Source organism: Pararge aegeria, chromosome 22, assembly GCF_905163445.1.
Source record: "Pararge aegeria chromosome 22, ilParAegt1.1, whole genome shotgun sequence".
In the NCBI taxonomy this organism is placed as follows: Eukaryota; Metazoa; Arthropoda; class Insecta; order Lepidoptera; family Nymphalidae; genus Pararge; species Pararge aegeria.
In genome coordinates, this window is record NC_053201.1 from 727,664 (window position 1) to 747,446 (window position 19,783).

Here is a 19,783-nt window from a genome sequence, read left to right on the forward strand (position 1 = left end):
CCACGGGACGGTAATTTGCGATCGACAATGTTGATTGTGAAAGTGCGTCTGTATGTTTGTTTGTTATCCATATTCCATCGATCTGCTTGCATTTTGAACAGAACGAAAGAAAGAACGAAAAATAAATATACTTACATTGTGCCACACATTACAAACCACATTAGTTATGCTTACTATGCTTTGTATAATAAAAATTGAAGTTTTGTTTCTATTTAAAATATTAGGCGATAAATTGCCTTTTTCATTTTATTTACTTAGTAGGCTCTCACTTATTTTACTCTGCAGTTCATCCAAATCTAAGCGGGGCTGGGGAAAGACTGGGAATCCGCTTTATGACGTATTTATAATTGCTCACAAAACGATGTGAGTATTAAAATGTTTTCTTTAACCAGTAGCCATACAAAAATGTTTTGTTATACATACTGTTTTGTTTAAAATGTCGTATAACAAGTCCTTTATATATTTTCTAAGACTTTAGTTTTCAGGCACTTTATTCTGAAAGGAGACCCGTGCCCTGTAGTGGTAATGGATTGACGATGATGATGACTTTAAGCCATTTCTGAAGTAAAGGCAGTAACACATCGATAAACTAGCGGATGCACTGACAGATAAAAGTGATCAGATAAGGCTCCTTAAGGTATGAAACCGTAAAAAATCACGAAGTGTGTAAACGAAATCAAAATCGCTTTATCGTGCCTAGTTAAAACTTAGTTGAGCACCTATTTCTAGTAAAGCCGGTAGCAGTAACTGACAGCTTTCAATAATCCGAGCATTTTGTATGCATTACCACCACTTCAACACCTAATGACCTAATCCTTTCCCGTCAATATAACCTTAAAAGCCCAAACGAAGTGTACACCATCCCACCAAATTGTGTCCCTGTTAGACTATGCTAAACAATCGAAAATGAACACTCAAGTCATTCTTAAAAGGTGCATACTCAAGTAACAGATATCGGTACAGGGTAACGCTATCGCATATCAGCAACGATCAGATTAGCCATGTCCATTAAACAAGTAGCTATCAATTACAACGCTTCTATCTATATTAGCGATAATTTGGGCAGTGCCTAGTAAGCTGTTGAAATGTGCGCTTGTAAGCAAAAAAGAGCGTCGTTCCTTATCGAGGATATACTTTGCGAGACGAAACCTCACAAGCATTTAGGCCACGAACCACTGGAGTCACTCACGTGTAGTAAAAAGCCTGAGGTTTTCGGTATTTGTGCAGTTACGACACCAGTTATAGAATTTGCTAATCAGAATGTGGCTTCCAAAACCCCAAAAGTGGCAAACACAGATAACAAAGGATTTTCAATCGCCAATCTGGCATCTTCAGAACCTGGCTCCTGTAAAGGACTAACTTCATTGGCAACTGAAGATGGCTGCAAATTCTCGATTTCGAAACTAACAACTGGAGATTTCGGCAAGGATTGTTCCACATCAAAAAACGCAACACATTCATCGAACCCAAATAGAAATGAAGAATTAATAACCAAACTAAACGTAGTTACTGAAGTTCAAAGGGAATTAGAAATAGTTAAACTGAAAGTTAATTTGGAGCAAAGAAGGAACACGTATCCAATATATCCAACGCCGATTAAAGCGAATTTACCCTGGACTCCGTATAGATTAAAAAATTCTGGCTACCCAATGGAATCCCGACACCCGATGAGCTTCTTCAGTGATCCCATGCTGAAGACTGAGCAGATATTGAGAAACCAACTAGCTGTGAACAGACTTGTGACCAACCCGTATAGTTTACGACAAGTTTATGGATTTGATGGAGGTTAGTGGAAAAATACATTATTTATGGCATTTTATGTATGAAGACATAGAATAATATAATAAAAAATATATTATGACAATGCACACACCGCCATCTAGCCCTTATTTATATGGGTACTAAGATAACTGATGAATATTTAGGAATAATACACATAAATACTTATGCTTAATATAAAGACATCCAGACACTGAAAAACATTCAAAGTAAAAATATTTTTTTTAAGTAGGCCCATAGATAGATTTCGATGTTTCTGTTTTTGTTACATTTTAAATGTTGTGGTATACAAATAAAGAGTTTAATAATAATAATAATAATAGATGGCACTTATTATCCGTACATTACATGAGAAATGTATACAAGGCAAATGTTCATCGTGGTAATATTGTCCAATTGTGGGAATCTAACCTACGACCTTAGACTTAGAAAACAAGCAAATTACTATATTACTTGGTTACACGCCACGATTTCCCTTTAGCTTAAATTTTTATAAGTAATTTAGGGGTCTTCTCCTAATTGACTCTTTATTATATTGGCGAAAAACTAGTTGAGTTTATGGTTAGTTACATTGATTCTCGTTCTGATCTCATTTAGGACTTTATCCTTGAGCGAAACTTGAGGGACTTAACACAGCCTACACCATAACTTGACGTCTTTGTGAATCCGGTGTCAGTTTTCGTTTTAACCGATAATCTTTCTTAATCCCTCAGATAACTATTTGATTATTCAATCAGAGCAACCATATCGAAACATTATTTTTCCATTTCGAATTCCACATGGCTCATATACGGATTGTTGTGTGTATATATATATATTTTGGACTGCATTAAAGTTTATCTTTTGAAATTAAACTGATTGCTGGTTTACTAGGATTTATTTTGGTACAAAGTTTAGTAAATGCACTGCGACCACCAATGCGTGAATGCTAGTGTGGGCCACGTAAGTCGAGCTCGCGGGTCGCCCCCCGCGTAGCCCGCGACCCGCGGACCGGTTTCGATGCATACAAGTGGGCATCGAACATACTGCCCGGGGAACGTTGAAGACATTCAACTTTATGAAGAGATTGGAAGGGGGCAGATGTTATTGAAGGCCCTCTGAATGATGCCCTTCCTGGTCTTGATGTCTGCAGCCCGGTTGACACCATCCTTGCCTGGATGCAGCTTGACGACTCTGCCCAGCTGCCACAGAAGCGGTGGTTGGTTCATCTCCTTCACGAGAACCATAGAGCCGAGCTGGAGAGAACTTGAAGAAGACCGCCACTTGGAGCGTTGCTAGAGGAGAGAAATGTATTCAGTTGAGAATATTGTCCAAAAATGCTGTTTTAGTTTCACGGTCCTCTCGTAGCGATCCAAGCGATTGATATTAGCGTCGCTGACCGGAGGACGGGGAACTGTCAACAGTGAACGCCCTATAAGGAAGTGAGCGGGTGTAAGGCATGTAAGATCTGAAGGATCCGAGGACAGAGGAGTGAGAGGTCTAGAGTTAAGGATAGCCTCTATTTGAATCAAACAAGTTGACATCTCTTCGTAGGTTAAGTTTGTGAGTGTTAGAATACGTCTAAGGTGATGTTTCACAGACTTAACCGCCGCTTCCCAAAGACCACCAAAATGAGGTGTATAAGGGGGAATGGTTTTAAATTCAATACCCCTATTACTTAATTCATTTTTAATGTTATCTGAGCATTGACTAAAAAATGATGTAAGATCGTTACTAGCTCCTATAAATGTCGTCGAATTATCTGACGTCACCGAAATTGGTTTTCCGTGTCGTCTAATAAATCTCAGGAACGCTGCAAGGAATGCCTCCTTTGTAAGATCCGTGACCAGCTCCAGGTGCAATGCTTTTACTGCCAAACAAACACACATGACAATATTGTAACAACTTAGAAAACTATCACCTTGAGGTCACCCCGCTGAACTAGGTAGTACTGTAACTCATACTAGGAAAGGGTTTTAGCTGCCATAGCGTCAAATATTCGACTACTCCATTTCTACAGTACCTACTCCATTTCTGCAGAAACATCCGTCTTTTCCAACTTATATTATAAATAATGAAAAACTACTGAACCGTTAGACTGAATTTTTGAATGGAGATAGATTATACCCTGGACAAACACATAGACTTTTTATCCCGGGAAAATGTACGGTTCCCACAGGATCCTTGAAAAATCAAAAAACCGCGTACAAACCCGTGGGCATCAGCTGGTCTAATTATAATTTACGCAGTGAAAGATGAAGCTTGGCATTGTCAGTTTCATTAAAACAGATGCACCGTCCGTCGGAAAGTAAGATAAGAGGTTAAAAGAAACTGAAAATGCTGCTCTGTGTGGCCAGATATTCTTTACATGAAAATTCTCCGAACACGCGGTATCGATCAGTTGCCTTAAGTGTAGCTTAAACATTTACCCTCCACTGATGATCACAATCATAATTTCAACCGATGGACACCCGATATACAAAGATTGGTTATTAACCTTTAATGGCGATTGGTAGTGGGAGGTCTACGAATGCTGCGTTCGTTGCGTGTCGACCATTCAGCACCTATTTGAAACTAACCAAACAAAATTGAAACAAGTATGACTTCCTTTGCCGCTACAAAAACCTTAATCCGGATGACTTCTTTTGAATACTGGATAAAAGCAGGCGTTACTTTTCGGAATTCCGTGATATATTATGAAAATTAAGCTTAATTTGCTATACTCCGCGAAAAGCAGGAAAATCTGTATGGTACCGGAGCATCCTCGGAATAATTGTTAAGATAACAAGTACAACAATTATTCATTGTAAAGTCAAATTAAGCTTAATTTTCTATACTTCCTTTGAACAGTACACCTTTAGGGAAAGATCTGTCTGTAGGTTAATATGAGACATGAGACAAAGTTGTATGTCGGGCATAAATCTGTATCATCTTAACACTAAGTTAATCCTGAACAAAGACATAATACGATCTATAAGTAATTGAAACCTTGTAAGTTGTACACGTGAGGGTTACGTTGGTAACTTAAACAAACGATTTCGTCGCGTTGTACTAACTGCGAATAGTTTTTATAAAATGCTATCAGCTACTTTGTTATTCAATAAAGCAATCATATTATTTTTATGATTAGGATTCGATAAGACTGCCTAAAGTAGTCCAACAAGCTATATGCTGTAATAATCTGCTGAATCAAGTAATTTTATAGCAATTACGTTTTATACGATTATTTTATATACTACTAGCTGGTCCCGCAATTTCACATGTGTTCGTTATCGTGGTGGTCGTAATGTTATTAAGCATAACATAAGCTAAGCGGATATTACTCATGATAGAATCTAAGATGGTATGTGTATACCTACCCCTTTTCTTCCCCTGTTGTGCATAGGTCTTCTTCTCACTTGGCCATTTCCCGCACGCCAGTTATCCGCTTGTTGTTGTTGTTCTTTACCCCGCTGAGCTTGCCACTCCAGCCATCCGAGCTCGATGCAAAAGGGGCCCACGTTGCCAAGGACTTCCGGAAATGTGGCTGGGGATGCCAGATAGATTTTGCGTTAGTCTGCCACGACCGTGCACTCCCCCGTCACGTGCGTTGGTATTTTATCCGGCAAAGGTCTTTTGTAGGGATTTCCAAAATCCATGGTACTGGGCCGCTTATTTCCAGGTCTTGAAGTCACCCGCTTGACGTCTTCTGTCAACCTAGTTGGCAGTCGACCAACCAATGCTGAGTTTACCGGTGCGAGCTCACCATTTCTTGGGACCCTAACGTCTATCGGTTCTTCGAGCTATGTGCCTCACCCATTGCTATAAAAGCTGCGCAATTCGTTGAGCTAGAGTGGTAGTTTAACACATTCTTTTTTCAAATTATTATTTTATACTTAGACCAAAGAACTGCTGTAAAGTGCATGGTTTATATCTACATACCACTGTTGATAGTTTAAGTCACACCGTTATTATTACAGTTACACAACCGTTGCGCTATGAAGCGGGTAGGTGGGCCTATGTGATGAACATTGACTCTAAATTAACTATTATTTTTTGATAGTTTTTAATGATAATGATTGGATCCCAATGGTTTAACGTGCTTTATGAAGAAATGGCCATATTTGTAAATCCAAGAGCGGTCAACCAGCGATGCTTAACTACTGGGAACGACAGGTTTTTAACGTTTGGGCGTAACCAATTGGATACCACTTTTATTAAACCCATGGGTTCCTCACCTTTAAGGTATCTGTTTAATATGCCTCTAAGTGCCATACTCCTAACAGGTTAGCCTGCTACCATATTATACTGCACTATCACGTTAACTTACGGGACAGACGAATTAAACGAATCGCAGGGCGCGACACAAGACCGTGCGATATGACAATCCCTACAAAAGATCTATAATTTCTGCCGCTAAGCAGCAATGTTGCAATTCTGTGTTCCGGTCTGAAGGGCTTGGTTGCCGTTGTAATTACAGGCACTTACACCTCAGACTGATGGACACAGGGAAGCAGATTGCTGGACCTATTCCTTGGATGACCTTCGTGTGTTGTTCTGTGTAAAGGCTATGGTTTACCACTTAGGTACCATCAAGCGGGCCATTACCATATATTACTTTAAAAAGCATTCTTATATTGTGAACGTCCAGCGTCTGAGATAATGATAATGATTATGACGATCATGTAAGACGCCTAGGTAAAAAGCAATCAAGCTAATTATTTCCTATATCTTTCGATGGCCATTAATGTAATAAAAATAAAAAAACACAATGTTTTGTTATCAGCGATCGTGATCAATCATATGCTGATAGCAGTATTTTACAATTAGGACGGACTATATAGTTATCACAACTTTAACTGACTCATTGGTCCAGTGGTATGAATTTTCAACTGCGGATCACCGGTACTAGATTCGAGTTTTTTGTAAAAAATTCTCAATACTAGCCTGGAAAATTTGTGGTTTCGCTGTACTTTCCAAGGGCCTTGTAATCGACCCACGTTAAGCCGTCGATTCTTGTTATTAAAACTGTTGTTTTATAAAAATCGTTACAGCCCGCAAACCTGCATTGGAGCACACTGCTCCAATGTGGTCCTTAATCTAAAACCCCTTTCTCCTATAAGAGAGGAGGCCTGCGCCCAACAGTATGGGGACATGGGGTGGTAACATTGATAGGGTGGAGATGGCATCATTCATTAAATCTTTCCCTAGGTTGAATCTTTCTTTAACAGTCGACTGCTGGAGTAAAGGAACCTCCCAATTTAAGGGTTTGCCTATAATCACAAGAAGGCTGTGAAGGGGGTTTGGTGATCGCAGCAGGTGGTAGCAGTTACACAGAGGACGCTGCTGCCCGCTCTCTGTTACAATCCCTTAGACGCGTCGGAGTTCCGCGGGACGAGGAGGGGTGGTGACAACTGAGTTCTGATCCGCCGTCACCACACGGCACAGTAATCAGGTTTAATAGTAGCGTTGCGGAGCGGATGCGTGAAGAAGCTGTAAACGCACATCCGCGCCGGCGTAGACGGGGGGGAAGGAGACGGCGGGAATATGCCGCACGTCTGCTTGCCCTGGGAGGCGGCGGGTAGTTATTGGGCTAGATACCCGTCCCTATATGAGTCTTCCTACTATCTGAGGGGGGGTCAAGCTGATCCTGATCCCCTCTTTCTTAGCGTAGTAGCCCTGGCAATCGGTTGGGGCGGTTGGTAGATGTCTGGGAAGTATACAACGGGTTCCCCGGACGTCCAATAAAGCCAACGAGAGGGACATGCCGTGGTGGTTTTTAGTTCGGGTATACGAGTCCCACATAACCTCTGCCCTGCTCAAAAGGACAAAGGTAGCCATAAAGCTTTTCCACCACGACAAAAAAAAAAAGGTTTAATAGTAGCATAGACCTGTCAAAAGGTGAAGCGTTTCCTAATACGGAACAAACAGATAGAAAACCAAAACTTGTATATGAGTTAAACTAACGGTCAAAGAATCATGTGAGCTTAATAGGTTATTCACAGACAAACAGTTTAATTTTATTTATTTGTATACACAGATGTATAGATACAGTACCTACAATGTGTATCTATGTATTTATGATATAACACGAATCAATTATGGTAAGATAAGCAGTTATCATTTTAATTATGATAAAAAGAACCATTTTTCGGGTTCCTCATAAAAATAAGAACCGTGTTGAACCAGTTTTAACGTGTTATCTGTCTGGATTTTGATTTAGGGTATGACTTATGACATTTGAAATTATATTTTTCAGTAATTGAACTTTATCTAGGTTGCTCTAAATAGCGAAATTAATATCCCGCAAAATTTGTGGTTTTATAACGTCAACAACGTAAAATATTTTCGTACATTGGACTCATTTACCACCTTACTTTAAATTATATTTGGAATAAGTGAATTTTTAACAACTAGCTGTTGCCCCCGTTCTTCGTTTATTACGGTTTTTTATTAATCCCTTGGGAACCGTTGGGTACTCTCAGTCCTTTCAACTAACCTCAGCTAAAAATCAAGTGTACCTACTAGTTGCTCAGTAAAGGCGTAAGTGACGACAGACAAATAAAAAAAAAAGAAACTAACTTTCGCATTTATAATGTTAGAATGGATAACTTATTTTAAAAAATGACATTGGTACCAATTCTGTTAAACAGAATCAATACGTAAGGTCTTATTAGTGGGACGTGCCGGATTCGATGCATGACGAGAGCTATTTCTCAATTAAATATGGTTCACCTGGTGGGAGACTTCAGGACCTGGTCCCCGGACCCTGCGATGCGTTTTCGGATGTGGGATCGACCTTTCAGGACCTGTCGGTTCTTTTTGTCACTTCGTCTTCTGAAAGGTTTCGACCACGGCTAATAACTACCCGTATTAGAGCAACACTGAGTCTATACTCTAAGACCCTTTCTCCTATAGAAAAAAATTTTGTCTTTGGCTTCCAACGTGGCTGGTTGCCATCCTACCGTCAAGTGATGTGCCGCCAAGAAATTCATCGTTCCGATACGATATACGAGTTTAATACAACTGCCCTAACAGTGCCCGTTACCGTTTGCATCATCACTTACTAATTGTCACTTATAAAGTCAAGGGCTTACTTGAATGACACCTTAGACATTTGTGTTGCACTGAATTCGCGTCAATATCGAATATGAATATTTCTAATGATTCAAAACTACGGAACCCTACCGTACGTGTCAGCCATAACACACTTACCTGGATATTTTAAATGGTTTAAGTACACACTCACTTATCTATTTTTTGAGGATTAACGAATTATAATACATCACCTATTAATTGAAGAGATACAAAACATTCAAATGATTAGATGTGGTTTGTCGCCAGACATTCGAATGTAAAGGATTTTTTAGCTCAACAGCATTTTTGTGGACGTGGTTCAGAACCGTTGTAGCTGTTCCCAACTTAACTTTTGAATAGTAACTAATAACTCAAGAAAGAACCCAGTAACTTCATCATCATCAAATCAACCGATTAACGTCCACTGCTGGACATAGGTATTTTGTAGGGCGTTCCAAACTCCACGATTCTGGGCCGCTTGTATCCAGCGGCTCCCGACTCGTTTGATGTCGTCTGTCCACCTGGTTGGGGGTCGACCAACACTGCGTTTACCGGTGCGGAGTTGCCACAACAACTTGAACCCCAACGTCCATCTGTTCTCTGAACTATGTGCCCCGCCCATTGCCATTTCAGCTTCGCGAATCGTTGAGCTATGCCGGTAACTTTAGTTCTTTTACGTATCTCGTCATTTCTGATTTGATCACGTAGAGATCCTAACATGGGTTTTTCCATCGCCCGCTGTGTGACTCTGAGCCTTCTTATGACGCCCATAGTTAGCGACCGTTACAATCCGTTTCAATATACACTTTAAATTATTAACAATAGATCAATAAGCGACCATATTAACAAAATAAAAAGGCGCAACGACTTTTTTTTCGCGCGCCAAGGTAAACCCACATGCAGCCAGCGCCGTTCGCTGCTATATTAAAAATATAATACGGGGAATATTTTTGTATTCAAAACATGTTTATAATATGACCTGTTATGAATTGTGAATAATTTAATCAAATTAAACGTTCACTTATTATTGAGAAGGTAAAAAGTTGTTTATTTATGGAAATGCCTACTATTTTAAGCCGCAGCCGGATCTTTGATTTAAAAAATAAGATGTATTATCCGGCTAAAATAAATTTGTCCATCTTCATACATACAACTTGAAGTGAAGTGCAAACTAAACTTCATCATCATGTCATCGCAAATAAAGCACTATGGTATAAACTCCTTCATTTATCAATTCATTTTGCAAGTTAATTCCATGAAACTTTGATTTTAGGTTTTCGATTAAAAATCCAACTACAAAGTTTCTGATTTTTAAAGTTATTTACATTAAATTTTTTCTATTAGCAGCAAGATTTTTTTTAAACCTTTGTAGTTAAAATTTACCAAATCAAAACTTGAACTTAACATGAGCGAAGCCGCGGGCGACAGCTAGTCATAAATAAAGCACAAGTAAGGTAATTTTAAAATAAAACAAGAGTGTCTAATATTTTGGATTATGAGCCTTATGTCAATGGAATAAGGTTCTCGTTACGAGCAAGTGTGATTAAACATGTTATGGCCAAAATCTCGGTAGGTAACTATAAAATCTTGATTTTTGTTCCCTCAAGTCTAGAAAGGCTTAGCTAATACCTGAAATTGGCTAATCTGTATAAAGCCAGAAGAAAAAAAAAGATTTATCTTAAAGCCTACCGTTGGTAAGGTAATAAAGTATTTAAATACTTAAAAAATCGGACCTACTTGATTCGGTCGGTTGATGTCTTGCATCAGTGAATTTCCTTATAACAATATTTCAGCTGTTTAGCCTCGCGAGAGAAAAGGCGAATTATCAAAAACTGTCGGCCAGCCTTCACTAGTTGGAGAGGCACCTAAAGAATAATATTTTAGAGTCAATTTGGACTTTTTATATAAAGTTAATGCACGAAACGTTTGACTTAATGAATAAGCCACTAGTTTTTGAATCTAGGCAATAAGCAATTTTGATAACATCAATTTCTGATCTGATTGAGTTTTTGATAATAGCAGATAACATCAATATTGCGGATTATAATCATCAATCATTTTTATGACCCCTCTGAAATTATGTAGGTACTAATTCGCCAAAACGTAAGATCTTGCGGTATTACTATGTACTTACCTAAATATGATTAGGAATATAAAATGTCTTCGAAACCAACGAGGCGAGGTAGTGTCTAAGATGCCCCTTCTTCAGTTCTCCTTTGAATGGTAACAAAGTAACTGCTAGTAAATAATTTAGATAGGTACTTAACAACTAGACTCTAGGATCCCCGGAAGGTTCATAAACCCTTTTTTTTTAATTCCTTATAAAAGCTTGAGCATCTAGCGGGTTTAACTGTTAAAGTTAAAGCAATATTTCTCAACTCAAAAGTTATTGGATTCCAACAAACACTTAACTTAACTTATTTTTTATTTAATACACTTTATTGTACCAAAAAATAACACAAAGTTTGACTAGAATAACGTAAAAAAAAATGAGCACGTACAATAGGCGGCCTTATCGCTAATGAGCGATCTCTACCAGGCAACCTTTCACAGGCCAAGAGAAACGTTACAGTACAGGGTTAGGGTGTACACAAAAAAAAACAAAAAATAAGTAAGGAAAAGAAATACGAAAAGTAAAACCATTATCTTTAGCCAATGTCTATAAACCGATGTACCGAAAGATCAAGTTCTATTCCCCAATAGCAGCTAGGATCTTGCTTTGCTGATCATCATAATGATTCATAGCCATATTAGACAGGTTGGTTGACTGAGTCCAAGACCGTGGGTTCGATTCCCACAACTGGAAAATGTTTGTGCGATGATCTGTATATTATAAGGATTCATGTGTATTTTATTCATAAAAATATGCTTCAGCTATCTTAGTACCCATAACACAAGCTATGCTTAATTTGGGGCTTAGATATTATCGTAGTATATTTATTTAATGACAAGGTTGCTTGGAAGCATCCGGCTCCGCTTTCATCTCTCACAAGATAGAAAAATGAATGTTAAAATGTAAATTGTTGATGTTGGAAAAGAGCAACTGCTGAGTTTCACGCCGGCTTCTTCTCGGTAGAATCTGCCTTCCGAACCGGTGGTAGAGACACTGCAAACAGACAGTCTTGTTTCAAAATGCTTATATTAGGCCTACTTGAAATAAATTAATTTTGAATTTTTTGAATTTTATTTACTACTACTGCTCCTTCTAACGCCCCACGCTGCCATATTGTGGGTTGGTGGACTTTAACACATCTAAGGGATAAAAACTGCTAACGTAACGTGAAGAAAATCCTTATGCAGGGTGTTCCCTGTTGGACATAATGTTGGTAATTTCAAAAAACATAATTCTTTTCAGTACCACCCTCATGCTGCAGCCCGTGGTGGGGAGTGGGAGGGAGAAGAAAAGGTGGGCAAGTGCGATTCAGCGCGGCGCAAACTGGCGCTCTGGAGCGGCGGTTCAGCGCCAGCAAGTACCTCAGCCCTGACGAGAGGAGAGCGCTGGCGGCGTCCTTAAGACTGAGTGATCGACAGGTTAGGAAGGTCTTCTTTGCCCTAGGCTTACCCCTTATCCCCCCATTCTTATACGAATACTGATGCAGATATGCATATAACAGAATACTGAACTAGAATCTTTTACTGCATTGTGGTCCAAGCACCGGGTGGGACCTAATTGAATCCTAATTTGCATCTAAGGTTTTTTTTTATTCCACTACAAGTTAGCCTTTGACTGCAATGTCACCTGGTGATAGAAGGCTTACCTTACCAGGCAGTCATACCCATAATAAAAATTCGACCTGGGTGCGTTTGAAGTCCTCGTAGCTTTAGTTTAAAGTTGACGAATTTAGTTATCAACTCACTTCTATGTCATATTTTACACGTAATGTACGCATCAAAAGTGCCATCTATGTGTCTATTTGAATAACTAAATACATATTTGACTTTGACATTGAAAGCCAAAGTCTTACCTACTAGGCTATTACCGCTTTGGTTTCTTAATCTTTGGTACTAAATTAAATAAACTTGTTTGTGTATAACAAATTGTTTTAAATATTTCAAGGTTAAAACTTGGTTTCAAAACCGAAGAGCGAAATGGCGCCGCACCACTCCAGAGATAGCGGACGCAGGGAGTCCCCCCACTGCCGACGAGTCTGATGACGACGTGCAAATCGCTGATGATGACTGAATTATCTAATAACATACCTACCTCGCTGATGACTGAATTAAATATTTTAAAACTAATGCCCTTATTACTTATATGGATGGTTATTTCATTTTCATATCTCAGTTTATGAAAATTGGCGTTGGAACCGTCAAACGATATATAAACTTAGATCACGCGAATCCCTTCGTGCCAAATTTAAATAAATAGGTATACTTATGGTAGCCTCGCAATATATTTATACTAATATAATCTTTATTAAACAAAACATAAGTAATTATAAATCAAAAGTCTATATAAACAGTCGACTAACTAGAAACGGACATAAATTAGTGATATCTGCATATCGGCTGAGAAAAGTACAGAAATTCTCTTGTGAGATCTTCAACGAGCCGCAAGAGCGAGAATGTGAAGCCCCAAATAAAATATATTTTTATCTTTACTAAGGTATTAACTGACAACAGATTATGACCGATTAATTATCTGTTTGATTAATTGCAAATACTTAATAAAGGCATCAAAGGATATAGAATTAAAGATTATGTCGATGCGTAGTTAACCTACCTACTTATTTATAAAATAAATCAGACATACCTAGAAAATATTCCGTCTTATCAACTTTATCAGGCATGCATCGGTAAATATATCCAAAATAAATTAAGGTCTGCTTAGCAAAATTCTTAGTATAACATTTTTCTATGCTTACAATTGCAATCTTGTGGTGTAACATTGGATAGAAACAGACTTTACTTTGCGGAAGTTTCATCGTAAATACGAGGCATACAGAAGTCGCTTAAAACACATTAGCAACCTACATACACAACTCGCATAAGAGACACTTGCCTCCTTGCCATATATATATATATATATATATATAAGGGACACTTGTCTGTCCTGTCCTGTCCTTTATGCGAGTTCTGTATGCTTTGCATGTAGAAGGCAAGTGTCCCTTATGCGAGTTCTGAATGTTTTGCATGTAGAAGGCAAGTGTCCCTTATGCGAGTTCTGTATGTTTTGCATTTGGGTGACAGGTGATTTTATGCGAGTTCTGTATGTTTTGCATTTGGGTGACGAGTGATTTTATGCGAGTTCTGTATGTTTTGCATTTGGGTGACGAGTGATTTTATGCGAGTTCTGTATGTCTTGCAAGGAGGTGGCAAGTATCCTTTATGCGAGTTCTGTATGTTTTGCATGTAGGATGCAACTGTCCTTTAAAAGACTGTGTCCTAAAAATACACTTGTCGTTGTTGATGAGTTCCGGTTTGAAGGGTGTGGTAACCTATGTAATTACACCTGCCCTCGGACACAAGGTTTTGCTATGTTAAGAGGCGATTCTTTCCCTTTTACCATCAGGTGGGACATTCTGCTTGTTCCATCAGTTATAAGTATATAAAAAATATCCTGGTATATAATAAATGTATTAATCGTTAAAATCGAGAAACCCTTATCACAGCGGCGTGTTGAGTCTATGACCTAAAACCGTCTCTACGAGGGGAGGCCTGTTTCCAAAAGTGGGACGTACACAGCCTGATGGTAATGATAGTTTAAGATCTCATCTGCAGATTAGCGCCTACTTTAGTCCAATACCAATAACAATCACAACATATGACGGTAAATAAAAAATATAAAAATTATGGACACCAAAATAATTTATTTCCTTTCCACACTGAATATACTTAGAAAATTAGCCGAATATTCCCCTAAAATGTAATCTCTATACACATAATAAAATAGCTATAACATTTATATCTAAAATAGACAGATTTTTTTAATACAGAATATTAACTTTATCAGCCAAATAGCTGTTGCCTGGGTTCACCGTCCGCTTCACTACAGTTATTTACAATCCCGCGGGGTTCGTTGGTTTTCCTGGGCCTACGGTATTAGTTGACAAGACGGAGAGTACTCCGTGCTGTCAACTATACCAAATATACTATGCCAAAAATTAAAGTGATTGCTTGCTAAGTTAAGGCATAAAGTACTTACTTTATGCCCAAACTTAGCAAACAAACAAACACACTTTTTCATTTATATTTATATGGGCGTGAAGTTGTCAGAGTGAATGCTACAACTAACTATTTATGCATTTATGTATATTATAAAAATATTCATCAGTCATCTCAGTACCCATAACACAAGCTACGCTTACTTTCGGGCTAGATGGCGAATAAGGCGATGTGTGTGTTGTCTTAGTATATTTATTAACATTTATTTATTTATTCCATTTAAAGTTAGCCGTAGTCTGCAATCACACCTGGTGATAAGTTATGCCGACTATCTCGTTAAAGAGATATGGCAGTTCTATTAAAGCCAGTACCCCATCGATTACTACACGGCATCGTACAAGAACGCTAAATCGATTGACAGCTGATCTTCGTTGTTTGTTGTAAACTAGCCACGACCGAAGCCCCTAACCAGACAAAAGGATAAATTATAATGAACTACAGCGCATTTCCGTAGCGGTCACAATAACGTTTTTTAATCACTAATAATCTACACCTCAGTATCAAAACAATAAAAAAAAAATGAAAAATTTCTTACATAAACTGTATTTAAAAAGAAACAACAGTACATAATAACATACAGTAAAAAACAACAAGGAACGAGTATTCAGACAACAGTAAATATAAATCGAGTAAAAAAAACTTACTCATTTGTCATATTTTTCATTTCACACTTAAAAACAGGAAATTGGCGCCGATTCGAGCGGACTGAAACTAAAACGTTGTTTTCTCTTTTCTCTACATAAGAAAATAAAAATTCGATCGACAATTAAGTACTCGTATTAAATTTACCTGTAAAGATACTATAAAAAAAATCGTTTATGGTGTATCGAACGAAAACAACGACAATTTATAATTTCTTCAAACCTTACACTCCACACCAAACGGATCTTCGGCAATGCACCCTCTACGCACGTTTCGCTCCGGAACCGGAGCATCTTCAGGAGATGTTCACTTTACAATGTATTACAATCAAAAATACAGATTCTCCTGCTTTCCGCGCAGTATAGCAAATTAAGCTTAATTTTCATAATATATTCAATAAATAAATAAACACTTCATTTAAACTTCGCTCAGCATAGAGAAGTGGAGAAAAAAGGTATCCACCTAACTTCAATTTCATTTAGTTTCAATTCACCCGAATCGCCATTGAAAATTGAAAATGAACCTTATTAATACGTGTCATTTAGTCCGTTTTTCTGTAAGTGCCTCTGGCCCGCCACGCTTTCAGCAGGTTATAGCCAAAGTAAAGTTGGAAGAAGTGCACTTGCGAGGCCAGCAACACGAACGCGTACCACAGGAGGCCGTAGGGGTAACCCTGGAACACAAGTCACCACCATTTTAACAACTGTATAAAGAAGAACAATAAATTTTTTTAAGAAATAGGTTATTTGATAACAATATAGTATTTATGTAGCGCTGATAGCCCAATGGGTAGGACTTCGACTTCACTTTGGGGGGGGAAAGTTGGAATCCCAGCACGCACTTTTCTAAATTATGTGCGGTCAAGGAAAAAATCGTGAGAAAACCCGAGAATTCTCCATAATGTTCTCAAATGAGTGTGGAGTCCACCAATCTACACTGGGCAAGCATAGTGGACTACGGAATTAACCCCTTCTTATTGTGGGAGGAGACCCATGCCCTGTAATGGGCCAGTAACGGGTTGATATGATAAAAGAAGCCGAGTGCAGTAGTAGACCAGCTAGCCTAGCCTAGCACGCTACTCTAAAGCGAAGGTAACATCCTTCCTTACTGGCCTTGAAGGTTACGTCCTGCTTCAACTGTTCGGAGATTAGTGCGTTTTTAATTTAAGCAATTAAATCAAAGTGCTGAAGGATAACATAGTGAGGAAATCTGCATGCGTCAGAACTCCCCATAACGTTCTACAAGCGTGTGAAGTCCAACCGTGCGGGGGGATTTTGAGGTACAACAATCGAAATTTTAACGTGCAGTAACGACAGTCTCAAAGAGTACTGACCTGCCACAGTTGTATCTCATCCTCATCATCCTCGTCCTCGTCGAAAGTGAGGTACTGGTACACGTCGCCGCAGTAGTACACCACGCAGTACAGAAGTGGGATCACGCCCAGCGCGGTGATGCCGTACAGATAGTGCCGCATGTAGCGGATGTTGTTGCGCTTGATCGCTGACAGGCCGAGGAAGGAGAGCACCAGAGAGAGGGACCAGAAGTACTCCCACCAGAGAGGCTGAAAAGAAAAAAAAAGTAAATATATTAAAGCAGTATGGAAACTGTAGCGGTCTCCACATTACAGAACTAGATGGCGCCACAAAAATCCTGCATCGCGCTAGCGAAGTGTTCACGAAGAATGCCTATATATATAACTTCCAAAAATGAATGTTTGGACCTCAGTCCCCAAGCACAAGCACCCGCTCGGAAGAAGATCTTCCTATTGTTACGGTCGAGCGTATCACCATAGCTCCCGTACAGAAACTACTACAAATATAATTTTTTTTAACATCTATAATTTCACATGTTTTTTTGCAAATAAATGATTATGATTATGATTACAAATGTAAGACAAGGTACACTCAGATGCACGCACCGATGAGGCCCCAAAGCTAGTATCGCTCACTAAAATAATGCGATATAATAGCTTTTGAGCCTTGTTGGTGCATGCAGCTTTGTATATCATGAAAAATTTACTTTTATTTTATTCCAAACAAGATCAGTTATATTTTCATTAAATAAAACTGCATAGCTGTCATGACAAGTTGAACAACAATTAAAGCGAATGACATCACATCTTACATGCTTAAAAGAAGTGCGAACTTCAAAAAACTCTGCACTTGTTATAAGCACATAAATAAAGTATTAGTGATTTCAAACTATGAGTTGCACAGTTTTAAGTTATCTAATAAAAAATAATAATAAACCTTGTCATAGAGTGTATAAGTAAAAAAATCATTTTACATTCCTATTTAAATTGTAGGTTGATATACTTATAAAGTTTTAAATAATAATATAACAATTACTTTGTAATGCAAATAAAAATGCAGTACATTTTTTTAAATAACTGAGCAATACCACTTCAAAGTTACACTGTCTTACTTACTTGGGGTATCTGGAGCTCCTCAATTTCCAGTATGAATATGTCAAGTTTGTCCAGGATATCTGCGGAGAGCTTGGCCAGCATAACCATAAACAGCATGTGGTGGAAGAACACACAGTATTTCAGACGAGACTTGTTGAGTGCACTGGAAAAAGATACAGAAATTTAATGACAATTTGTTATAATGCAATAGTTTAAGAAGGAATCTAGCCTATTAACATCCTACTGCTGAGGGCAAGGCCTCTGAAGAAAGGAGAGATATATTATAGACCCACCATGCTGCTCCAATTTGGCTTGTTGGACTTAAACAAATATTACATGTTAGTGATAATAACAACAGCTAAATGTACTCTCAGATATAGGGTTGGAAACCACCATTTCAAAATTCTGGGATTCTACCCACAGCCTTGTGATCCATAATTGAACGTACTAACCTCAGTCCAAAATTAAAAAAATATTGATACAGATTTTATATTTTGATATAAAATAACATGCAACTTGTTTTTCTTCTCTTACATAAAGATGGTAAAGTGTTCTTTGCTGAAGTCAAATAGATAATCTATTAGTTTTAATGGTTCATTGAAATGTGATAAAATACATTAAAGTTTAGCTCGATTTGTAAAGAAAAGATAAGACGTATTTTTGTCGTTTTAGACATATTCTCGCAACAAGAATTCAATACCTGTTGAACGCGACAGCAAAAGTGAATTAAAGATTCACATCGCATAATTCAAACGAAAGGCGGGAAACCGTGATCGACCAAGCTTTCGTCTAAAAATAATTTGACGGAACCTCATTCAAATGTCGCGGTGTGACACGCTGTGAGCAAAGTTTTGAACCCAACAGACTTAAAAATAATCCACATTCTCACCTTATTTGATACTGAGCTGCGACTTTTTCCCTATGTTCGAAATCCGCACCATTCGTCCCCGTAACCATAACACCTCCCCTTGACGCCATTTTATAAATGAACAACACCAAATCTACAGTTTGTGAGACGCTTTCGTAACTTGGGAACCGTTTTTAGGCCGTAAAATTGTAGGTTTCTGTTTATATTTCAATATTTTTGTTCAATCCATCACGGAATCACCATCTGCCAAACGTATCCAGTTGGCGAATTGTCAAATGACGTCACTGACATGCCAAGAATGCCAACGTCAGAGGTAGAAAATGTTGCCCTATAAAGTATATACAACCTCCTTATATATATATTGTTTTGCTGTATATAAATTTATTATTTTGCTGTATTTATTTTTTATATATATTTTTTGTCAATCTACTTTGCGGATCTTCCAAGTATAGATACGTGACATTGACGCGAAGTACAACGTGCTGATTTAGCATTCCTAAACGAAAAAAAACCAAAAGGAGAAAAAGAAGATACGATTTTGTTATTGATTTTGCTGTTATAAACTGATCTGTGTTATACAAAAATAATACGCATTCACTTGATGAAGTTCCGTATTCATTTCTAATATCGATATCTACTTTCTCTCTCTCTGTAACTACTTTATTTTTCTTTGGTATACAATAAAAGTTCATTCATTCATTCATTCATTCATCGATAGAAATATTATAAAATTTATATTTCATTCTATTTATAATGGCAGGAATGTTCAAATTAATATTTGATTAATTAAAATTTTTCAATATCCTGTTTTATTTTATTGGGCAACAAAGTATTCTATGTTTGTCTCAAGGATGCGAGTGGTCAAAATTTTGAACTTCCAAATTTGC

General features: G+C 38.0%; 2 protein-coding genes across 2 annotated transcripts; one reads left to right on the plus strand and one right to left on the minus strand.

Annotated features, from left to right (window-relative positions):
- Positions 1–1,085: 1,085 nt before the first annotated feature.
- On the plus strand, positions 1,086–12,997 carry LOC120633858 (hematopoietically-expressed homeobox protein hhex-like). Its single transcript, XM_039904228.1, has 4 exons — positions 1,086–1,215; positions 1,483–1,785; positions 12,170–12,345; positions 12,872–12,997. Exons 1-4 carry the CDS (start codon positions 1,086–1,088, stop codon positions 12,995–12,997), a joined length of 735 nt encoding a protein of 244 aa, XP_039760162.1.
- A 1,604-nt stretch (positions 12,998–14,601) lies between these two features.
- On the minus strand, positions 14,602–19,164 carry LOC120633853 (protein jagunal). The gene is made up of 4 exons (XM_039904222.1): positions 18,918–19,164; positions 18,050–18,191; positions 16,955–17,182; positions 14,602–16,294 (listed from the first exon to the last, which is right to left on the minus strand). Exons 1-4 carry the CDS (start codon positions 19,004–19,006, stop codon positions 16,163–16,165), a joined length of 591 nt encoding a protein of 196 aa, XP_039760156.1. The 5' UTR covers positions 19,007–19,164; the 3' UTR covers positions 14,602–16,162.
- Between the last annotated feature and the right edge of the window lie 619 nt (positions 19,165–19,783).

What these genes read in the sequence shown, in the direction of transcription:
- LOC120633858 (XM_039904228.1), top strand. Translation starts at nt 1,086, where the DNA reads ATGTGCGCTTGTAAGCAAAAAAGAGCGTCGTTCCTTATCGAGGATATA. An exon ending in AGTTTATGGATTTGATGGAG is followed by an intron (nt 1,786 to 12,169) that starts GTTAGTGGAAAA and finishes AATTCTTTTCAG; the next exon opens with TACCACCCTCATGCTGCAGC. An exon ending in TAAGACTGAGTGATCGACAG is followed by an intron (nt 12,346 to 12,871) that starts GTTAGGAAGGTC and finishes AAATATTTCAAG; the next exon opens with GTTAAAACTTGGTTTCAAAA.
- LOC120633853 (XM_039904222.1), bottom strand. Translation starts at nt 19,006, where the DNA reads ATGGCGTCAAGGGGAGGTGTTATGGTTACGGGGACGAATGGTGCGGAT. An exon ending in GCAGCTCAGTATCAAATAAG is followed by an intron (nt 18,192 to 18,917) that starts GTGAGAATGTGG and finishes ATCTTTTTCCAG; the next exon opens with TGCACTCAACAAGTCTCGTC. An exon ending in ATGAGATACAACTGTGGCAG is followed by an intron (nt 16,295 to 16,954) that starts GTCAGTACTCTT and finishes CTTGTGTTCCAG; the next exon opens with GGTTACCCCTACGGCCTCCT.